This window comes from Helicoverpa armigera, chromosome 20 (assembly GCF_030705265.1).
Source record: "Helicoverpa armigera isolate CAAS_96S chromosome 20, ASM3070526v1, whole genome shotgun sequence".
Taxonomy (NCBI): domain Eukaryota; kingdom Metazoa; phylum Arthropoda; class Insecta; order Lepidoptera; family Noctuidae; genus Helicoverpa; species Helicoverpa armigera.
The window spans coordinates 5,326,337-5,350,143 of record NC_087139.1 but is presented as its reverse complement, the minus strand read 5'-3'; the positions used below and the strand labels follow the sequence as shown (position 1 = coordinate 5,350,143).

Genomic DNA, 23,807 nt, shown 5'->3' with positions numbered 1-23,807 from the left:
CTGTCTGTCTGTCTTTCTGTCTGTCTGTCTGTCTTTTCTTCACGCCTAAACTACTGAACCGATTTGTGTGAAATTTGGTACAGACATAGTTTGAAACTTGAGAAAGGACATAGGATAGTTTTTATTACAAAAAAAAATAAAATTATTCCGGACATATAGCGCCATCTATTGGTCAAATCAAAAATCTGCTGGTAGTCACTATTCCACGCGAACGAAGTTGCGGGCAAAAGCTAGTCACTTATATTTTGATCTTATTTTAACAATTGTAAGTCAACAACTTAATAACAATTGCATTAATTTATTCTTAAAACATAAAGAACTTTTAATAGGTACAATATTTTTAATTGAAGTTTATAAATGACAATATGCTAAATAAAATGAATCCAAATTAAATTCTACCATCTTCATAGGTAGTAGGCCAAGTGAGATTTTACCATTTAATAGTTTCTCAAAATAAATATTATGCTGAACGAAATAATGCAGAACTCCAAACATTTTTTCCAAATATTTTTTATGCCTTAAAAACATTCGTTAAGAGAAAATTATGCCAAGTGTGTTATGCCAAATAAAAGGAGCATTAAAATTCTGCCAGATAGAAGGAACCCCTAGGAAACATGTTCGTATTGCTTCATTAATAATACCTACGTACCTACCGAAATGTTCTCATGGGAGCTTTGTTCATACTTACAAAGGAAACCATGTTACTTCCTTTCGTTTCAATAATAATTCTAGGCAAAACAAGGTCGGTTGCTAAAGTCCGTTGGTCCGATGCATGCAGCTGCCGCACACCCTACCCTGTGTATCGACCATGGCCTGAGCGAGCGTGAGACCGGAGGGGTGACGTCACAACATGGCCGACTTCCAACCGTTTTGCTTCTATCCGATACATCGAAATGATGCCACAGTAAAACCTACCTTAACATTAATCACATAAGGATAAAATATGACATGATTGTAAGACAATGCAGACATTCCGAGTACCTATTGTGACTCAATGAAGAATAATAAAATATTATGATTCACTATTCTATTGTACATGTATGACTAATAGGACTTTAAAAAGGTAAACACTAGCAATCAATGCATGGTTTTCATACCGAAGTTAAAATATATTACGTACTTACCTACATAGTGCTAATAACACCACGTCAGCCGTCTAAACCTACTGCTTGAGCTATTTAATGATCAACTAAGATTCTTTCATTATTCATCATCATACATTTGGGCTAGGTACCTACTTAAGTCCAATACCACTTACATTTCCATTAGAAGGATGTTCCTAAATAGTTTCTTCCAATTTATTGCTAAGTATTTTAACAGCCTTTCCAAAAATATGAGGTTCTCAATTCGGATGTTTGCATGTTTTTGTAGGTACCTATTATGGACCTGCTAATAAAAACTGTGCATTAGGTAGGTACTTCCCTACTACAATCACATCCTGCTACAACAGTCTTCAAATGCCACGTGCTATTTGTTTTGCTTCTACGAAACTTTATGTTGCCTGTTTATGGTCACACTAAGGAATGTGACTTTTTTATATGAGCTGAGCCACCGGCTGAGCCCAGCAGGTACCTACCTAGTACCGTATCCGAAATTAATACCAACCCATGTTCTGAGTTACTTATGGCCATAGATGTTTTATTATTTAGGTTCTTAGGTTGTTTGTAACTTGTGTAAGTACCTACTTACATTTAGGTACTTTTGGATTAATCATTACCTATCTTAGCGATAAAAAATAACAGAAATGGTGTAGGTAGGTACCTTCTTAGGTATATTTTTAATAGTTCTGGCCATAAGTAAGTATCTACTTATGAAAAAAATCTGACACCTATCAATCTGAAACCTATTTACCTACCTACACAGATATCTAAATTGTTAGACAAACCATGTAATAGATGCGTAGGTACCTATTGCAGAGCCTATGATAATAGCCGAACAGCATTTAGTTCAGATTTTTGTAGGTTCTAATAATTTTGAAAGACAGAAAATAATAGGTATTCTGATAAAAAAATAACATTAGGGTAGGTACCATCATAATCATTACAAAATGGTTCTTATCAGATCGTTGATTTAATTAGTTTTAATCCTAATATTCCTTGGAAAACATGATTTATCCACCTTCATTGAATTGATAAAATACCTATTTAGGTAGGTAACTAGGCAATTAAATGCCATAAAAATGTTCTATTCTATAATTTATATGGTCTTTTATTTCATACCTACGTCAATATCGCGTCAGAAATATCTAGAACTTGGCGCGTCCCCCTCACCTCACCTCCCCCCGAACTCTTAAATCGGGCCTCTTTGTTGGATCAATAATATCCTCGTTCGCTGATTCTGCACTGCATAGTGCTGTCTCTTTCTAACAGGCTAGCACATTATGAGTCCGATCGGAAGTACCTATTCAACTTACAAAGTCTATAAGTATGGATTTTCAATATTTCATTTAATTCAACAAAAATAATATGCTTTCTGCATCGATTGGTCCATCAATTTAAAGGTGTACTAGCCAGGACGATCATTACTCGTCTGTCAAAAGCCGGACATAATGAATCCATCAAATTTTGACTAAAAATAATACAGCAATTATACACGGTTTTCATACCTACTCAAAACATAAACATTTAATGATACAATGCATTTTAAATGTTGTTTTAAAATAGTAGTGCAATTATTTCATATGTACAAAATTTCCGCTCGCCCCAGATCGTCGTTTATCTTCGGTTTTGATCGGCAAAGTTCGTACGTGACTTTGGTATTGGGAGTGACGCCATTTTGTGGCCAACTGCGCAGTGCGGCCCCCCACCTCAGGTCGAGTATATAAAGCCGCCATGACGTCATGTGCCCAACATTCATTTTTCGTCGTGGTGAAGTGCAGATGTGGCTACGTTGTGTGTTGTGCTGAAGATTTCAAGAAGTGATAATTGTGCCTGGTCGGATTCAGGTGTGTAGTATTGTCCCAACACAGTACTTTCTGACCCATCCTTAAAAATGGGTTACAGTTCAAATGAAAAATCTATTGTTGACTTTTGTGAAAGTAAAGCCGAATCCCTATCTAATTGGGTTCGTCAAGTTAAAAGCAAATCCTTAAATGCCAAGACAAAGAGAAAGCGTGACTTGAGAATAATCGCCATTTTGAGTAACTCTCTATCACGCGCTGAGAGTGAACTCGTTACGAAACAAAGAGAACGCGCCCGGAGGTGGGCTCAAATGCAAGCTGATCTTGGATTGTGCAATAAGGAAGAAGAAGTCGCCAAACAACGTCAGGAGAAAATCGATAATTTATGGAAGAATGATCTCAGCGGCCTAGATAGTTTTTTTAGAGAATTAGATAATGTCAAGCCAACTCCAAAGTAGTCCATATTAGGTAAAGTAAAGTGTTTTGTATCTGTGATATTATGTAGGATGTTTTTCTAAATTACAGTCCCATTGCGTTTCGCGTGGGCCTGCATCCGTCGGCCGCCATCTTGGTTGCCGCTGGGGCGTGGTCGCTGCTAGCTACAAAATGGGTTTGTAAAACGGTATCATGCATTTATTTAAGTAGTTAATTTTAAGTGTTTCAATTTCTCTCGCATAACGATTAAATTGGAATTTTGATTTTTATTCATATTGAATAATAAAATTGTACATATGTTTAAGTATGGAAATAAACAATTTTTGAAAAAAGAAATGTCGTATCAATGAACTCATTTTGCTTTTCTTACAATTTCACCACACAAACAATGTATTATTCCATGAGTCATCAACGTCTCTGCGAGGAGAACATGGCAGAGTTGCGACAGCGTTGGCGTGTTCGGGTCGCTGTGAACGAGTATATGAGTCAGCCGTCTGCGGTGCCGCTCGCTTGGCTGCAATCTGCTGCGTACCGTATGCACTGGCGTGCTGTCTACTATGCGACGCGCTCGCAAATTCGTCCCGGTTGTCAGCCCACTAGGTAACCGTTAGGTTGTTGGCGTGAAGGTTCCTATCCTACATTTAGCTAGTGTTATTGTGTGGCCCGTACACGGGCCACTGCGTGTAACATTATGTTTAGTCTCTCAGAGCCCTGCGTACCGTGGCCTTGCAGCTGCCACGAGCTTCGAGTAAAGGATCTATCTCCTCGCCACGGAAATACTGCTATGAATGTTTTCTAGAATGGAAGTTATGACCTCTGGTGAGTCGTATGTTATCAAAACAGTGGTTAATGTGTATCTAATATCCAATGATAATACTGTCTGTGTTGATACTCATTTTGGAAATAAGTGGTTAGGATTTTGTGCCATAATAATCCAATAAACAGGAATTAACCTGCAATGGAGTAAGCATCAAGACTGTATTCGTACAAGAAACAGGAGTGAGGTTAAGCGGAGGTCGACCACGCACATGTAACATAATTTCGCACATTGTCCAGTACAAATGACCTTGACATGCCACGGGTCCTGCTGCCGTCGGCGCGGCGGTGGTGGGCGACTTTCACTTTTAGGTAATGAATGCTTCTTACTTATTTACAAATCAGAAATTGGCATGCTGTTTTTGTCTTAATTTATTGTGAAGAGAGACGTGCTCGAGAACAAATAGCTTCCATCACAGTAGCAGTAGGTGCTGATTCTTACTGAAACAAAGATAGGTTCCAACTATAAGCATTGTTTAATTATGATGATACAACTACACAAGAAAGAAACTGTGGGCTGATGACTAAACCGGGACTGTACCTACACTAATGTGAAACCTGATTGAATTCTAAATATAAATAAGCTGATAACCAAATGATACTAAACTGAGGGTCAAACGTGAACGGACAGAGTTAACGGTGAGTTGTCGCAACTGTACTGATCTCTTTGATTCTATTCTAATTAATGTTCTGAGGTCTTAGTTGATTTGCTATAGCGACAAATTGTATGTAAACAACAAATTACTGATTATATGCAAACTTCACAGCTAACGACTGGACTGGGTGCTGACGTGAGAGAGTATCACGCCAATCTAGCACTACCTATCCTATGAAAAGCAAGGTGAAGTCCTTCCTAGTGGAGAAGGCTAGCCCGGCTCCAGTTGATATTAGCGAGTGGATCTCCACGCCCCATCCACAGATAAGTCAAACCGGCCATACTCTTCATATTATGTAAATCGTAGACAAAGAGAAACGTGCCTCTGCATTACGTATCAAAAAACAAAAGCTGCATAATGGCTTTATAGGTCTACATTCTATTACGAATATCTAATACACAATTTAATTGAGAATTTACAAATAATAGGTAAGTCTGGCTTGTGATCTTCATTTTCTGAATAAAACATTCTGCTTAATTAGTAATGACATTAGCTATCTTGACGCAAAGGCAAGTAGGGGCCTATAATCAAACCTTTTATTTCAGATAATATGAGATAAAAATAACTAACTCGAATTACGATAACTACTAGCTCTCCTAAGTTTTATTTGAATATCAGAAGGAAACCAATTTAAAGCATATCGACACAATTTTCGTTGAAATCTGTGACACTGTCGTAAAAATAACAATATTATTATGCAAATTGATGTTAAAACCTGTTTTAGACCTATTTAATTTTGGAGGTATATTTTTTGACAAATCACCTGTAAACAATGCCTTCTGGTGGGGTATGTACATAACAACTTCTCATTTTATTGGCCACTGCGTGGTGCGATTATAGTTCCATTTAAACGGAACTTTGTGTGCTGAAGATTTTGTTTGACAGGACCCACATACAACTAGGACTCTAAATATCCAGACAACACAGTACCGAAGTATTACTGAGCATATAAGTTACCCAAAATCCAGCGCTGTTTACACCTGGTGAATGAGACATTCTTATCAAAATTGTTCCCACTTTACTTGAGCTAAGGCTCGATTGGTAATTACGAGTAAATCATAAATAACAAATTGAAGATTTAGTTCCAAGGTGAACAAAGGATACAAAATTACAAGTAAAGCGGAGAATCACGCACCAATAGTTTCTTAAAGGTATGTCGAACCAAACCCTTGATGATCTTGTTGACCTATATTGGCCAAGATTTGGTTAATTTCAGCCCAAATATTGATCATGGTCCATGCCACAATTCATAATCCAGATATATAAATCGAATTAAGAATCCAAGAATTCAATTAACAATAAATACTAGGTGTGGACAAGGAATCAAAAGGTTACAATGTTGACTTCCTGACACGGCAGCATCTGCTGATGGGTACGGTTCTTTTCTATATTATTATCATTTTATATAAATTCTGTAGTGTTTTCCTATTAGATTCTTCTGCTTCTTTTATCGCAAAAACTACTTGCAAGTGGAAACATAATAGTCTATTTGCATAATTTGGAAAGAGCTTTTTATAAATTGTTTTAAATCATACATAAGCAGAACTGGTGTTCTGTCTGTAATCTTTTTTTTCTATCTGTTTAGGAGCAGGATATAAATAGCAGACCCTTAGTTCACACATTCAGAGGCTTGTTAAAACCGAATGAATCTCTGTCACTTCAGTTTAAAATGCTTGGATGAATGACCATTTTGGGATACTACTGAAAGATAAAATTGATTCAACTTCAAAAGTTTAATTATCCTTCAAAGCATCCTCTTAACTAGGAATACATCTGTAATAAGGGCTGCTGGAGTTGAAATGATGTGATAAGAATTTATAATTATCTGCCTAGACTTAAACCTAAACCTATCCACAAGATATACAAACAAATCTGCAATGTAATCTTCCGTCGTCCTACACACAAAACATACGAGCAGCGCAGCATTCTTTTCTAGTTTTCAGGAACAAAGGAGCTTATAATAATATACCAAGTATAGCAATAAGAATATGAATATTTAGAAATATCACATTTCAACACATGGTTCTTCTAGAATATCAAATATGTAACTATTCAGGATATAATACTCGTAGCCGTCAACCCATACGTGTTGGTGAAACAGGTACCAAATTTAATTTTCATTCCCTTGCCATGATCGCCCTTACCTCTACCTGAGATCGCTCATGAGTAAATTATATCGTCTTTCAACTGGGTAAACTTATCCTTTATATTTAAATATTTTTCTTTTTACGCGGACGTTCCTCTTGTTACAATGGCATGTGTCAATTTGTCAGGTAAAACTCCACGACTACTTACACGACGTGTGGTCTACATACGTCGACACTGCTTTTCTACTGTTACTCCAACCGGCGTTGGTTCCGGAGAAGTGGCTCAACTCTTACGGCGCTAGTCAGACTCCTAGCCGGCCAACTGTATACAAGTAACTACCCACAAATCAACCTCGACACGTTACCAACGTGACAACCAACTCTACATTGCCGGGCTAATAGTAAAACGGTATGTGGCTAATCGGACGTGCACTACTGTTTTATTCTGATAACAAATATTTATTGGTCAACTCTGTTTTTAGTAACCAGAATCGATTTAAAAGGCACTATCCTAAATTTGACAACTTTTTTCAATTTTATAGCTGTGCGACATCCTGTCGCCAGTTTTCTTTTAAATTTGCTCCCTAAGTTGACAGTTGTCCTCTGCGTGGCCTCTCCACGTTTCTACTGAGCTGGCTGACTTCATGGTCTTCGCGTATCGCCAGAGCCCACTGCCGAAGCTTCTTCGCAATGCGTTGACGCGGCCCCTTCGCGATTAATGCTAGCCGACTTCATTTTCCTTTAGGTTATAATAGTAGACTCATGACCTGCGTGTCGTCAATGCTCGTTGACAACGTGACCTGCGTGTCGTCAATGCTCGTTGACAACGTGACCTGCGTGTCGTCAATGCTCGTTGACAACGTGACCTGCGTGTCGTCAATGCTCGTTGACTACGTGACATGCGTGTCGTCAATGCTCGTTGACTACGTGACCTGCGTGTCGTCAATGCTCGTTGACTACGTGACCTGCGTGTCGTCAATGCTCGTTGACTACGTGACCTGCGTGTCGTCAATGCTCGTTGACTACGTGACCTGCGTGTCGTCAATGCTCGTTGACTACGTGACCTGCGTGTCGTCAATGCTCGTTGACTACGTGACCTGCGTGTCGTCAATGCTCGTTGACTACGTGACCTGCGTGTCGTCAATGCTCGTTGACAACGTGACCTGCGTGTCGTCAATGCTCGTTGACTACGTGACCTGCGTGTCGTCAATGCTCGTTGACAACGTGACCTGCGTGTCGTCAATGCTCGTTGACAACGTGACCTGCGTGTCGTCAATGCTCGTTGACTACGTGACCTGCGTGTCGTCAATGCTCGTTGACAACGTGACCTGCGTGTCGTCAATGCTCGTTGACTACGTGACCTGCGTGTCGTCAATGCTCGTTGACTACGTGACCTGCGTGTCGTCAACCCTCAAAGTTCACTGAAGTAAATGTATATCGCCTCGTGATCAAGAATAGATGACTACAATCTTCTCGTGTGCCAATGCTCACTATCGAAATGACGACCATGTAATATTATCTTGACCCATACCAACTACCCTGAAATGCACACCTGTAAGTGAGATGCTATAGCACACATAGCACACTCCACACTCTTCCCCAAGCTCTGTAAACTCTACCAAGAGATAAAATGCTACCATATGCTTGCTCGTCCTGAAGTAGGTACCTTAGAAAAATCGAGCCGAGCACTGAAGTGCTCCGCTGAGCATATCAGGATATCACTTCTACTTCACTTACTGCAAACGGGTATGTCAAATTCTTTCAAATTAAAATCGTCTAATCAATCCTATCCTGCCAAATTGGCTGACTGCGGTTTATAATTTGTCGTAGGTATTGTCGTCTATTAAGACTAACGTCGACGCTCCGCGCTACACTGCACTGTGTCAAATTCGCGTCTTTTAGCAAGGCAAGCGGATCGACGATCAGCCGCATGGTTACTCCGGGCCCTCGTGTCATCCCTAGACGGCGCGCATACTGCGCGATTTAAACTACAACTAGATGCATAGTCATCCCTCGATCGAAGAGGCGATCGACCATCGGCCGCCTGGTCATCTCAGCCGCTCGTGTCTACTCTGCTCGGCTCGCGAACTGCGCGCCTTCTCCGGGCAAGGTGATCGACGAGCAGCCGGCCTGGTCTTCCCAGGCAGTCGTATCTACTCTGCTCGGCTCGTAACCTGCGCACCTTCTCCGGGCAAGGTGATCGACGATCAGCCGCCTGGTCTACCCGGGCACTCGTGTCTACTCTGCTCGGCTCGCGAACTGCGCGCCTTCTCCGGGCAAGGTGATCGACGAGCAGCCGCCTGGTCTACCCGGGCACTCGTGTCTACTCTGCTCGGCTCGCGAACTGCGCGCCTTCTCCGGGCAAGGTGATCGACGAGCAGCCGCCTGGTCTACCCGGGCACTCGTGTCTACTCTGCTCGGCTCGCGAACTGCGCGCTTTCTCCGGGCAAGGTGATCGACGAGCAGCCGCCTGGTCTTCCCGGGCAGTCGTGTCTACTCTGCTCGGCTCGCGAACTGCGCGCCTTCTTCGGATAAGGTGAATGGCGTTTGGTCGCGTGGTCAACTCCGCGCTTAAGTCTACTCTACTCTGCTCGGCTCGCAAACTGCGCGTTTTCTACGGGCAAGACGATCGAGGATCAGCCGCCTGGTCCACCCGGGCACTCGTGTCTACTCTGCTCGGCTCGCGAACTGCGCGCCTCCTCCGGGAAAGGTGAATTGTGTTCGGAGGCATAGTCATCTCCGCACTCGTGTATACTCTACACGGCTCGCGAACTGCGCGCCTTCTCCGGGCAAGGCGATCGAGGATCAGCCGCCTGGTCCACCCGGGCACTCGTGTCTACTCTGCTCGGCTCGCGAACTGCGCGCCTTCTCCGGGCAAGGCGATCGAGGATCAGCCGCCTGGTCTTCCCGGGCAGTCGTGTCTACTCTGCTCGGCTCGCGAAAAGCGCGCCTCCTCCGGGCAAGGCGATCGAGGATCAGCCGCCTGGTCTACCCGGGCACTCGTGTCTACTCTGCTCGGCTCGCGAACTGCGCGCCTCCTCCGGGCAAGGCGATCGAGGATCAGCCGCCTGGTCTTCCCGGGCAGTCGTGTCTACTCCGCAAAGTTAATCAGCATCGGCAGCACGAGCGTTACGCGCTGCTGGTTTACGTCCCTGCTTCCGGGGCTCAACAGCGGTGCCAGTCTTCGTGCCGGCAGCCCTTCCAAGCCCGACTGTCTCCTGTTGCCCCACACAACGGCGCGGCCGGTCCGCCTGTCTGCTCTCGGCCGGCACGAAGGCGTGGCCATTCCGCCGTTGTCATCTCGTCCGCCTGTCTCCCCTCACCGGCTCGACGGCGCGGCCTGTCCGCCTGTCTCCCCTCACCGGCTCGACGGCGCGGCCAGTCCGCCTGTCTCTTATGGTCCGGCTCGACGGCGCGGCCTGTCCGCCTGTCTCCTATGGTCCGGCTCGACGGCGCGGCCTGTCCGCCTGTCTCCTATGGTCCGGCTCGACGGCGCGGCCTGTCCGCCTGTCTCCTATGGTCCGGCTCGACGGCGCGGCCTGTCCGCCTGTCTCCTATGGTCCGGCTCGACGGCGCGGCCTGTCCGCCTGTCTCCTATGGTCCGGCTCGACGGCGCGGCCTGTCCGCCTGTCTCCCCTCACCGGCTCGACGGCGCGGCCTGTCCGCCTGTCTCCTATGGTCCGGCTCGACGGCGCGGCCAGTCCGCCTGTCTCCTATGGTCCGGCTCGACGGCGCGGCCTGTCCGCCTGTCTCCTATGGTCCGGCTCGACGGCGCGGCCAGTCCGCCTGTCTCCTATGGTCCGGCTCGACGGCGCGGCCTGTCCGCCTGTCTCCCCTCACCGGCTCGACGGCGCGGCCTGTCCGCCTGTCTCCCCTCACCGGCTCGACGGCGCGGCCAGTCCGCCTGTCTCCTATGGTCCGGCTCGACGGCGCGGCCTGTCCGCCTGTCTCCCTCACCGGCTCGACGGCGCGGCCAGTCCGCCTGTCTCCCTCACCGGCTCGACGGCGCGGCCTGTCCGCCTGTCTCCCCTCACCGGCTCGACGGCGCGGCCTGTCCGCCTGTCTCCCCTCACCGGCTCGACGGCGCGGCCAGTCCGCCTGTCTCCCCTCACCGGCTCGACGGCGCGGCCTGTCCGCCTGTCTCCCCTCACCGGCTCGACGGCGCGGCCTGTCCGCCTGTCTCCCCTCACCGGCTCGACGGCGCGGCCTGTCCGCCTGTCTCCCCTCACCGGCTCGACGGCGCGGCCTGTCCGCCTGTCTCCCTCACCGGCTCGACGGCGCGGCCAGTCCGCCTGTCTCTTATGGTCCGGCTCGACGGCGCGGCCTGTCCGCCTGTCTCCCCTCACCGGCTCGACGGCGCGGCCTGTCCGCCTGTCTCCTATGGTCCGGCTCGACGGCGCGGCCTGTCCGCCTGTCTCCTATGGTCCGGCTCGACGGCGCGGCCTGTCCGCCTGTCTCCCCTCACCGGCTCGACGGCGCGGCCAGTCCGCCTGTCTCCTATGGTCCGGCTCGACGGCGCGGCCAGCCCGCCTGTCTCCTATGGTCCGGCTCGACGGCGCGGCCAGCCCGCCTGTCTCCTATGGTCCGGCTCGACGGCGCGGCCAGTCCGCCTGTCTCCCCTGCGGCGCGGCTCGACGGCAATCAATCTGCAATCTCGACGCAACGGCTTGTCACACTTTCCATCCTTAGGTATGGAATGTTTGATTTTGCTTGGTCTATTATAACATATCACAACTCTCAACACTTGATAAGTACAAAAGTAATTCTAAAACAATTTCAATACTGTTCTAACGGGTATTGTAGCTCAATTTCTGTTTACTACCTTTGTAGGTAAGACGATAATACGTTTCTTTTCAGCAAATATTTTAGTTACATGTAAACATATAAATAATAAGTACATTTCTGCGTAAGAGTACGAAATTCAGTTATCCGATGAGAAGGATGAGGATTAATTAAGAAAGCTATAAATATTATTACGAAGCGAAGACAGCAATATTCTATATACAAATTATATTAAATAGGCACCTGGTAACATAAAGCACTACAGAGAATAAATGAATATTGTTAAAGCAATTAATGGCAATATGGACGAGGTGGGTACCTTCTTAATTTCAGGTACTGTTTGATTAACCGTCTTTTCAGTTTTTTACGCAAAGCTTAGAAAGCTTGTTGCAATCGTTACAAAGCATGGACAACTTATATTTTGAATAAGATAATGAATTGAACCTATACTACATTAAATTGAACGATGCTTGCACACGAATTGCGAATAAGAAATGGCAGTTTTGTTATATGACCATCGAGATGGATGTCAGTAGGCTCGAAAATATTCTCACCAGTATCGCAGTAAGTTTTTCTTCTGCTTCTGGCTTTTATGGATTTCTTTTTTTTATGCTAACAAGTTATGGTTGTCGTTTGGGATACATCTTTGTGAATTTAGTCTACAAGTAACTGAATTGAAAATACACTTTCACGCAACATACTTTGCTAGGGACACTAGGGTTAGGAGCCTAATTTATATTGTTAACAGATTCCCTCGTGCTGAGGCAAAATTCCCCGAATTGAACGTTTCTGACGAGTGGAGTGTATGTAAAACTAGTAGCAAACGACTTGAGGTTTGCGGCCTGGAGAGTAGTGGAGAGTTTTACGACATTGTGTCGGTGGGTGCGTAATAAAATATTGTTAACAGATACCTTCGATCTGGCGTAAGTTTCAACCCACTACCGCCTGGTATGCGAGTTTGAAGTTTGTATAACCTAGGATAGGTTATTAATACATATTGTTAACAGATGGTGACGTAGAAATGCCTTATATGAAATTGCATGGCATCTTGTATAACAGTATTTTGGAGCATCTGTAGTCATGTACAAAGTAAATATTTATTATTGTGCCTAACTATGGACTACAAGGGATTGTCGATTTAATAACAAAGTTTATTCTGAATGTGGGTGATGCATCGATATCAAATCAACAGACATGAATCTGACACTAATAACATGCCTGAACATAGAGAGGTAAAATTTTACTGCATTTTATATTAGGATAGGTCGCATTACATTTATTGTTTAACAGATATTGACTTCCGAAAGCCAGAGAGTATACCAATGGCTTGCATCATGAGAAGAATGAAACAAGATCAAAATTAATGCGTATGTACCTACATTAAATATCACATAGATATTTAAGTTGGAATGAACAATCTAAAACGAAAAATTGCCGATATTGTGTTTGTGCGTAACAAAGTATTGTTAACAGATGATCGAGCGCAAGTCGCAAGCCAGGGCTACGGGAGGTAACAAATTGTCACATTCTTCTTTAGGATAGATTCCGTAATCCATATTGTTGACAGGATAACAGCGCGTGCCTGATACCATTTGATGATGGCTGGCCCTTCTCGTGATACTTAAAGATTCTTCAAACACAAAGTACCCACTGCGTATGTCAAAATTTACTACAAATTGAGAATGATTAAGAACGGGATATGATTAATCAAAATTTGGCTTCAATTAAGTGTTGATGCATGGCAGTCAGTGTTAACACCTAGATTGTGATCTGTAATTTCTAGTAAAAGAGGTATCCATTGTGTATTTTATAGCTTGCTTTTACCATTAGGATAGTAGGTACCGTAATCAGTTTTGTCAACAGAACACTTGTTCAACAACTGTATCGTGATCGCGAAGAGTTCGATAAGACTTTTGGCGCAACGGCGAGTGCACGTAAGACGATGTTATCATTGTCATTAGATAATAACAATTGGCTATTATGTTTTTATTTGAATGATGATCGATGCTGGTGGATTGTTAACAGAAATGCAGTTTGCTGAGAGGTAACAATTTATTATTGTTATTTTTACGTATCTTACACTATCTAGTTAGGTCCTAACGCATATTGTTGACAGATGATCTTTAAAGCTGAAAAATAATAATGCCTGGGATAAACCTGGCTTTGAAGCCAGATTCGCAATCATTACTACAGAGTTCCGTGACTCTCGGCACAATATCAGGAGGTAACAATTTCTACTATAAAGTAGAATACATAATATGTCCATAACGATTTTTGTTGACAGATACACTTGTATGTAAGTAATCAGAACTCCATGTAAAGTATACCTAATACATATTAAGTTGCCGCTTGAGCATCGGAATAATAAAAGCACTGTAAACCACTCAATCGATGAGGATTGGTAAATGCAAACCTAAGTGTTAGAAGTAGCAAGCCTCGCAAGTAATGCCAATCGAAGATAGACTGCATACCATTTTGGTAACCGTAAAACTTTATTTATTTGTCAATAAAATGTTTGTGTGCTCAATAAATCATCTAGATATAAGCTCTTTAGGTGTTTAATAGATTTTGTCAACAGATTAATCGAATGCAATAGAAGATTGCCTTTGAAGATGGCGCATGAACTAGCTAGATCATAGAATTGTGGAAATGCTTGGCAGTGGGTGAATTACTATTGACTAATTGTGCAATGTGGCATATCTATATATATGTGTAAAGGTGTTAATTTAAAAACTATCTCACAGATGCTAGCTACATTAAATGACGCATTAGGTGCAGTAATAAGTATTGTTGCAGATACTCCTCAAAAACTGGTATTATCTTTTACGATAGCTAAACTGCTTAGCTTTAGGCTCTTAACAACTATTGTTAGCAGATGAGAAACTAAACGCGTTCCGAGGTAAACATCAATCGTGTATGAAAAGGGTTGGTTACTGGTTACTCCAAAAGCAAAATGTCACAAGAAAATGAGATGTCGGTATGTGCTTTGTAACACACTGTTTTTTGGTATGTAATATCCTCATCTTCATACACAAAGTTAAATTGTTAATTGTCTTTATTGTCTCTTGTAATGCATTATGCTTCTTAGACATGTTTGGATCCGTGCATAATTGTGTTGTTAACAGATTTCTACGATGCTATACGATAGATTGTATGTGTTGGACACCTACGAAGCATGAACACTAATTTATGTCAAGTACCTAACTGCAGAAATTGGCAATCTTTGGAAGCAAAATTGGGTAGAAGGAACGAATTTTCTTAGTCTTGTTAACAGATTTTCATCAAGCTTGGTGTAGTAGAAATAACAGCTTCGTGGAATGAACACGCTTGGATAAATGCACAGCGGTTTGTACTGGTCTGCCAACTGATTTCATCTGCCTGCCTTGAAAAACACGCTGTGTAGATAAGTAATTGAATGGAGTGTAAGTGATAAATAGCAAGTATTGTGAATATTACTATTATACTAATTTAAACACACTATCTAAAAGCAAAGGTAACACTGGTTTCTTTCACCAAATGTTTTTAACAATTATACCTGGTCTAAGGTAGTAATGCATCTGTTAGTTATTATAACCTAGCTAGGGCTGGGATAGTTTAGAACATTACCGATTTTGTTGACAGTTATCAATGAGAGCACACCATTCCGCAAACTGCACCTACCTGCTTACCAATCAGAGCATACACTGCCTTCATTGAAACAACTCTTCAACTCGAAGGCGCAAAGCCGGGATATGGATAGTGGTACGTCTATCACAATAAACATTGTCAGCAGGGTATTCAGCTTGTAAGCAGCATGCATCACTAGATAAATTAAGAAAATGAAGATTCCTACGTAAAGAAAACCTGTCATCATCGGTCACGTTGAGGTGTTCGTCTGCAACAGTATGTTATTTCTTGGTTTTACTTAGAATATAATTCCATTGATTGTCGTACGAAAGAGGCGGTATGACGTAGGGACATAACCAAGAGTTGTTGACAGATGTGCAGCACATTTGACGAAATGGTGTCTACACCCCGCCATCACGTACATCCCTCCAAAGAACAAGTGGCTTACTTATTGGTAAGAGAAAATGATAGCGTTACTATTTACCGGAGAGTAGAAATACACACACAAGTATGTAACTGCATAATAAGCCTTCGTGGAGATGGCTGTGGTGGGTGCATAATACGTATTGTTGACAGATGGTGCGTGGAACTTCACCGGCACAAAATGGTAACTACTATTTTAGACATAAGCTTGAGGAGCATAATAAGTGTTGTCTACAGACAAGCAGGATTACTTAATGCCCGAGTCGACACAACTTAAATACGTTAGAAATGCTTGTGAAGAAGTTTTTGCAAGAGCGAAGCGAACATATCTGAAGGCGACATGCTTGGCGGTAACACAATTTAATTCATAAGCGACAGTTATCAAATTTAAGTGTAGCGCTGCAACCCAAGCTTATGCCCATATGCTTAATAGTGTTCTCAAGTCAGCCTCACTGACTTGTGACAAGTGTAATGCATAATAAAGTATTGTTATCAGGTACATCCCGCATTTGCAAAACCCGGATACTGTTATAAGGTATTTTATAATAATTCCTTAAGATGTATGAAGTAGGAAAAACCCGTAATGAGTATTGTTACCAGATTACCACTGCTATTGCGTGACCAAGAAGAAGATACAGTTCAATCACAAGCTGATAAGGAGACAAAAACGTGTAAGAGGTACGCTACAATATCATACCTCACGCTAGCAAGGAACTTACCTCAACCAGTAACGTTGCCAAAGCTATGAAATAGGTAGGTTGTTAATGAGTATTGTCAACAGGAGTCCAGAATCATCACTGTGAATGAAAAGCCAAAGCATCAGCACAGAACATGTAAGCTGCAATGTAACCAGTTTTCTCCTTTACTCGAGTGGAAGCGCTGCGAGCAAGATTGATTAAGAACTGCGTTTATTTTAAATTCAAATCTGCATAAAACGTATAGCCATAATTCCTGGATCGGATTCCTGACAGAATTGTCAACTGCATCAAAAAACGGTCAGACCATACAGCTCATGTAAGGGGTAAGCACGTTTAGTTTGAAATTGTTTAGAGCATGTCCGTAATAGCCATTCAATCACTGGCATCGTCACCATTTCAAAACATCTGTATGCCGGGCATACAAAAATTGCGTGAATTGAAGAAATTTGGTAGGTGCATAACAAATATTGCTGACAGATTACCGGTTAACGTGGAGAAACAGCGTGGCTACCAAAGCGGAATGTAAGTCAAACCAGATACTACACAGAAGTGTTCTACTTCAGAAGCGCTTGACGTGACACGGAAGGTATCGACGACACAAGGTGCATAACAAAGCATTGTCAACAGATTTCCGCAGCATTCTGAATTCAACATCCTGATCTGAAGTAACTAATGAGCTCATGGGGATGAAAGAAGTTATTTTAGAGGTAATTCATAACTCTTATATACTGCGGAGATTCTAGAGATGGGTCGTAATACATATTGTTGACAGAGATCGGTGAGAAACAACGTGGGGTTGTGGAGTAAAAACTGAGATAGTGTACACTCTTAACTCCGAGTAGCCGATTCAAGCTAAATAAGGTAACAAAATATTCTGTTATGAAATATATAGAATAGAGCCATAATGTATTGTTAACAGTTTACGAGTAAAGGAGCATCGAATATTCGTGCAGCAATGTATGCAATGGTGCCTGAAACAACACACGAGAATTAACAGGTTCGGAGGAGTATGCCGATAATAAAGTATTGTCAACAGATGCACACTAAAATGTGATGGCAACAAAAACAGCTTGGAATTTTTCAACACTGCAAAATCAATGATGGCGTAACAGATCTCGAGATCAAGAATATAAAATGGTACGTATGTACTTAATACTTAGGTTGTTGACAGGATATTCATCTATTAAAAGAAAGTAAAACGACCGCAACGTGGACAATACAATAAAAAAAATCGTACAAGAGTTCAGAGTCAGAAAAGAACAGCTGCATCAGAAGAAGGCAATAAAGGCACGAAAGCCCCACATAAATACATCACTGGACAAGGACACGAAGAAGAGAATTGATAACGAGAGAATAAACAGCCAAAATGAAGACAGAAAACCAACAAGATACATAACATGAATCAACACAAGCATCACCAACAAAGAACGAAAGAGTAACAAAAAGAATAAATACTACATAGATTATAAGATGAATCTAGAGACACTAAAATAAGCAAACAAACACAAATGCTAAGATAACACGAAAATGACCCACATGAGTAGAGGAAGACCAACAAGAAGACAACACGGACGAGGAGCGGAAGACCAACACGAAGACGACACGGACGAGGCGCGGAAGACCAACACGAAGACGACACGGACGAGGAGCGGAAGACCAACACGAAGACGACACGGACGAGGCGCGGAAGACCAACACGAAGACGACACGGACGAGGAGCGGAAGACCAACACGAAGACGACACGGACGAGGAGCGGAAGACCAACACGAAGACGACACGGACGAGGAGCGGAAGGTCAACACGAAGACGACACGGACGAGGAGCGGAAGACCAACACGAAGACGACACGGACGAGGAGCGGAAGATCAACACGAAGACGACACGGACGAGGCGCGGAAGACACGAAGACGACACGGACGAGGCGCGGAAGACCAACACGAAGACGACACGGACGAGGAGCGGAAGATCAACATGAAGACGACACGGACGAGGAGCGGAAGACCAACACGAAGACGACACGGACGAGGAGCGGAAGACCAACGCGAAGACGACACGGACGAGGAGCGGAAGACCAACGCGAAGACGACACGGACGAGGAGCGGAAGACTACACGGACGAGGAGCAGAAGACCAACAAGAAGACAACACGGACGAGGAGCGGAAGACCAACAAGAAGACAACACGGACGAGGAGTTGAAGACCAACACGAAGACGACACGGACGAGGAGTGGAAAATAAACAATAGGAATATAACACGGACGAAAGAACCGACGAAAATTTAAGACGCTTAAACGAAATTGCAGAAATGGAAAGCTGAAAATTACCCAAACTATACGGACGAATATCAGAAGAAAAACGCCAACGAGGAGTGGAAGACAAACACGACGACCACACAGACGAGGAGCGGAAGATCAACAGGATGACGACACGGACGAGGCGCGGAAGATCAAGATGAAGACGACACGGACGAGGAGCGGAAGACCAACACGAAGACGACACGGACGAGGAGCGGAAGATCAACATGAAGACGACACGGACGAGGAGCGGAAGGTCAACATGAAGACGACACGGACGAGGAGCGGAAGATCAACATGAAGACGACACGGACGAGGAGCGGAAGATCAACATGAAGACGACACGGACGAGGAGCGGAAGATCAACATGAAGACGACACGGACGAGGAGCGGAAGATCAACATGAAGACGACACGGACGAGGAGCGGAAGATCAACATGAAGACCACACGGACGAGGAGCGGAAGATCAACATGAAGACAATATAGACGACCAGCGGAACACTAACACGTGGACAATACAAAACAAAAGAGGAACAGGTAAATAAAATTTACAAATTGACAAAACGGTACCACCACTATATTATGTAAAAGAGATCAGCTCAAATGATTATATATTTTTTTAGGATGCGACCACGAAGTTTTGACCAGAGTAAAGCAGTTGTTACAAGAACAAGACAAGACACAGACGGAGGGCAAAAGTTGGAGATAAAATCATAAATTAGGTAACTATTCAGATGTCAGTTTCATAAAAGTATGTTTATGTCAAAATGAGTCAACGATGCGACGAGATATTTATAAAATGTGCTGTAGATAATTGACACAACCAGAATACACAGCAATGAGGTACAACTCAAAAATATATATGATGAATATCTACTTAAGCGAAGATGGCTTACGGCATAACAATATTTACGATATAATAGTAGGCATACTAAACAACGGAGAGATGACAATTCGTAAGAAGGGGTAATTCTTAAATTAGTTTATTGACCAAAATAAAGGAAAGTTCGTGATCTGGAGCTGGCGGAAATACAAATTAGCGAAGCAGGTAACGATCATTGTTAGAGTAAGACATTTGCAAGGCGAACAATATCGAAATAAGTTAGGACTCCACTACGCGGACAAGAAACCAACAACTACACAGACGAGCAGAAGATCAACAACAAGACAACACGGACGAGGCGCGGAAGCTCAACACGAAGACGACACGGACGAGGAGCGGAAGACCAACACGAAGACGACACGGACGAGGAGCGGAAGACCAACACGAAGACGACACGGACGAGGAGCGGAAGACCAACACGAAGACGACACGGACGAGGAGCGGAAGACCAACAAGAAGACGACACGGACGAGGAGCGGAAGCTCAACACGAAGACGACACGGACGAGGAGCGGAAGCTCAACACGAAGACGACACGGACGAGGAGCGGAAGCTCAACACGAAGACGACACGGACGAGGAGCGGAAGACCAACAAGAAGACGACACGGACGAGGAGCGGAAGCTCAACACGAAGACGACACGGACGAGGAGCGGAAGACCAACACGAAGACGACACGGACGAGGAGCGGAAGACCAACACGGACGAGGAGCAGATCAGTACGTGAACAACAGAAAACAAAAGAGGAACAGGTAACTACTTCATCAAACTGTCAACAACTGTTTCAAAATATACATGTATTTTAAAGACGTATATCATTTCAATGATATTATTTTTTAGGTTGCGACGACCACAAATATGATCAGAGTAAAGCCAGTTTGTACAAGAACCAAAGAAAACACATAGACATCACGGACGAGGCGCGGAAGATCAACATGAAGAGGACACGGACGAGGCGCGGAAGACCAACAAGAAGACGACACGGACGAGGAGCGGAAGATCAACATGAAGACGACACGGACGAGGAGCGGAAGACCAACACGAAGACGACACGGACGAGGAGCGGAAGACCAACACGAAGACGACACGGACGAGGAGCGGAAGATCAACACGAAGACGACACGGACGAGGAGCGGAAGATGACATGGACGAGGAGCAGATCAGCACGTGAAGAACAGAAAACAAAAGAGGAACAGGTAACATCATCAAACTGTCAACAACTGTTCCAAAATATACATGTATTTTAAATACGTATATCATTTCAATTATATTATTTTTTAGGTTGCGACGACCACAAATATGATCAGAGTGAAGCAGTTTATACAAGAACCAAAGAAAACACGTAGACATCACGGAGGAGGCGCGGAAGATCAACATAAAGACGACACGGAAGAGGCGCGGAAGATCGACACGGACGAGGCGCGGAAGATCGACACGGACGAGACGCGGAAGATAAACCTTCCGAACCTTTTTCCATGGAGACCATTTAATTTCTTAAGGTACCTACTTATTAAATACCTTTGTTGCGCAGAAAGTTATTTAAATCATCTTTTACAATCGAAGTGTTAGGAAGCAACTTTTGACGACCTCGATGGCGCAATGGTCACCATGCCGTACTGCCGAACCTGAAGTCCCGGGTTCGATTCCCGGTTCGGTCGATATTTGTGTGATGAGCATGCTTGTTGGCCGTGGTCTGGGTGTTATAATATGTATTTATAAATATGTATATGTAGTTTATCAGTTGTGTTAGCGCCCATAACACAAGTTAATTAATAACTTAGTATGGGGCTAACCAACCGTATGTGAAAAAGTGTCCCGACATTATGTTATGTGTTAACTAAATCTGAGATTTCTTTGAAGCTTCTTTTAGTATTTTTTTTCTCATCATTCCAGATAAAGGCGATGGTGAAGACTGAAGACTTACCATTTAACGAATGAAGAACCAAGAAGTGAAGAAGATATTAAAGTGACAAATAAACGTAACAAATAATCTTAAAACGTAACATTTTTATTTCACTACACCATTTTCTTGTATAATAAAATATTTTTTTCCATACTAAATAGTTTTCTTTGGCATTCGTTAGAGTTACCTAATCAAACCCGCACGAATCGGTCGTGTACGTTACCCAGGCCAGATGGTGTCCATTTCGACCGCGCGGCCAACTCATAATATTTGATGAAACTTTGCCAGGAATTAGTAGTAATTTGTTACTTTTCACTCCTGTTTTCCGTGTGCGTTCGCGCAGCGGAATGTTGAATTTAAAGATTTTAATTATGCAGTTAATTAGTGTATGACGTCCTATAATTGTGTATGGTAAATAAAAATTTGTGTATGCAGCCATTGTGGAGAAATTCACCAAAAACAGATTCCGCTGGGCGAACGTTGTCCTGGCGGAACTTTTTTTAATCCATAGACTTTAGAAGAAAAGAGATGTGTCCAAAAATTAGTGTGTATTTGTGTATAATTGATTATGTATGAATGAAATCAGTGCATGCATAAGCTTCGGAGAAATTCAAGTTTCCGCTACGCGAACGTTTGGCCATTAGCTAGTTTTCATATAAAGCGCTTACATAGAGAGCATGGGCGTAGCCAGCTTTTGGCTCAGGGTGGGGCAGCAGTCAACCGTGTGCGTTCGCGCAGCGGAATGTTGTTGAATTTAAAGATTTTAATTATGCAGATAATTAGTGTAAGACGTCCTATAATTGTGTATGGTAAATAAAAATTTGTGTATGCAGCCATTGTGGAGAAATTCACCAAAAACAGATTCCGCTGGGCGAACGTTGGCGAACGTTGTCCTCGCGGAACTTTTTTTAATCCATAGACTTTAGAAGAAAAGAGATGTGTCCGAAAATTAGTGTGTATTTGTGTATAATTGATTATGTATGAATGAAATCAGTGCATGCATAAACTTCGGAGAAATTCAAGTTTCCGCTACGCGAACGTTTGGCCATTAGCTAGTTTTCATATAAAGCGCTTACATAGAGAGCATGGGCGTAGCCAGCTTTTGGCTCAGGGTGGGGCAGCAGTCAACCGTGTGCGTTCGCGCAGCGGAATGTTGTTGAATTTAAAGATTTTAATTATGCAGATAATTAGTGTAAGACGTCCTATAATTGTGTATGGTAAATAAAAATTTGTGTATGCAGCCATTGTGGAGAAATTCACCAAAAACAGATTCCGCTGGGCGAACGTTGGCGAACGTTGTCCTCGCGGAACTTTTTTTAATCCATAGACTTTAGAAGAAAAGAGATGTGTCCGAAAATTAGTGTGTATTTGTGTATAATTGATTATGTATGAATGAAATCAGTGCATGCATAAACTTCGGAGAAATTCAAGTTTCCGCTACGCGAACGTTTGGCCATTAGCTAGTTTTCATATAAAGCGCTTACATAGAGAGCTGTAGATTTTTACATACGTTGTTTTGAATTTGTTTATATTTGTTTAAAAAACAGGTTTAGAAAAAGTCGTAGGGTTTAAAAGATAAAAATATAAACGTAAAATACACTTATTAGGTCTTAGTTCTTAAAGTATGCAGTTTGGGGTCTAGATTTTCACGTTTACACAAACCTTGTAAGTGTCTCCAACATGTTGCCAAGTATCAATGATGTTCCGTTAGTAATTAAAAAGTTATAGGATATTTTACCATGAACAGATCACTGTTTACAAAGCAGTCGAATATCACGACGTTCTAAAGGAATTGCATGGTAAAATGTATGCCAATAATTAGTTTAATCGTTCAACTATTCACTTGCAAAATTTCATGTCATTAAATTCAGTAATTAAAGAAAGACAATTAAAATATCGAAACCCTACATAATCCGACCAAGTTCGGATAGCTACAAAAAAGCGGCCGTGTCATTGTCTAAGCAACGTTCTTAACTTGATAGGTTAGTATTTATTAATATGGTACAGTTGCGTACACAAGCGTTAGGAAAAAATAAAACAATTGTATTTCTGGATTGTAAATATTTTTTTAATAATAATGCCACTATCTACGATAGAAATAAATCTTCAATTAACAAGTACTTCTCTATTTAAATATCCGTGTACAAAAATATTTTTATTATTATTACTTACATAAATTACTTCACTACGTGATTAAAAATAACGTTAATAAACGTTACGTATTTTAACTAAAATGTCGTAGATAGTGGCATTATTATTAAAAAAATATTTTTCATTCAAGATATGCAATTGTTTTATTTTTTCCTAACGCTTGTGTACGCAACTG

General features: G+C 42.7%; 2 protein-coding genes across 9 annotated transcripts; both read left to right on the top strand.

Moving 5' to 3' along the window:
- Positions 1–2,782: 2,782 nt before the first annotated feature.
- LOC110379115 (nascent polypeptide-associated complex subunit alpha, muscle-specific form) lies at positions 2,783–17,821 on the top strand. 6 transcript variants are annotated; one of them, XM_064039883.1, is made up of 4 exons: positions 2,783–2,944; positions 3,425–4,789; positions 4,918–9,603; positions 9,688–17,821. In XM_064039883.1, the coding sequence occupies exons 3-4, from the start codon at positions 9,434–9,436 to the stop codon at positions 11,615–11,617; spliced, it is 2,100 nt and encodes a 699-aa protein (XP_063895953.1). In that variant the 5' UTR covers positions 2,783–2,944; positions 3,425–4,789; positions 4,918–9,433; the 3' UTR covers positions 11,618–17,821. The 6 variants fall into 6 exon arrangements, with proteins under 6 accessions (XP_063895953.1, XP_063895956.1, XP_063895952.1 ...); XM_064039886.1 differs by having other exon boundaries at positions 3,425–5,234; positions 5,352–9,603; XM_064039882.1 differs by having other exon boundaries at positions 3,425–6,178; positions 6,392–9,603.
- A 445-nt stretch (positions 17,822–18,266) lies between these two features.
- On the top strand, positions 18,267–21,639 carry LOC110379117 (uncharacterized). 3 transcript variants are annotated; one of them, XM_064039891.1, is made up of 6 exons: positions 18,510–19,234; positions 19,321–20,330; positions 20,419–20,607; positions 20,736–20,774; positions 20,860–21,077; positions 21,472–21,639. In XM_064039891.1, the coding sequence occupies exons 3-6, from the start codon at positions 20,584–20,586 to the stop codon at positions 21,473–21,475; spliced, it is 285 nt and encodes a 94-aa protein (XP_063895961.1). In that variant the 5' UTR covers positions 18,510–19,234; positions 19,321–20,330; positions 20,419–20,583; the 3' UTR covers positions 21,476–21,639. The 3 variants fall into 3 exon arrangements, with proteins under 3 accessions (XP_063895960.1, XP_063895961.1, XP_063895959.1); XM_064039889.1 differs by having other exon boundaries at positions 20,419–20,774; XM_064039890.1 differs by lacking the exons at positions 18,510–19,234; positions 19,321–20,330; positions 20,419–20,607 and adding an exon at positions 18,267–18,503.
- The last annotated feature ends 2,168 nt before the right edge of the window (positions 21,640–23,807 follow it).

What these genes read in the sequence shown, in the direction of transcription:
- LOC110379115 (XM_064039883.1), top strand. Translation starts at nt 9,434, where the DNA reads ATGGCGTTTGGTCGCGTGGTCAACTCCGCGCTTAAGTCTACTCTACTC. An exon ending in GCGCGCCTCCTCCGGGAAAG is followed by an intron (nt 9,604 to 9,687) that starts GTGAATTGTGTT and finishes TCTCCGGGCAAG; the next exon opens with GCGATCGAGGATCAGCCGCC.
- LOC110379117 (XM_064039889.1), top strand. Translation starts at nt 20,514, where the DNA reads ATGAAGAGGACACGGACGAGGCGCGGAAGACCAACAAGAAGACGACAC. An exon ending in AGAAAACAAAAGAGGAACAG is followed by an intron (nt 20,775 to 20,859) that starts GTAACATCATCA and finishes ATTATTTTTTAG; the next exon opens with GTTGCGACGACCACAAATAT.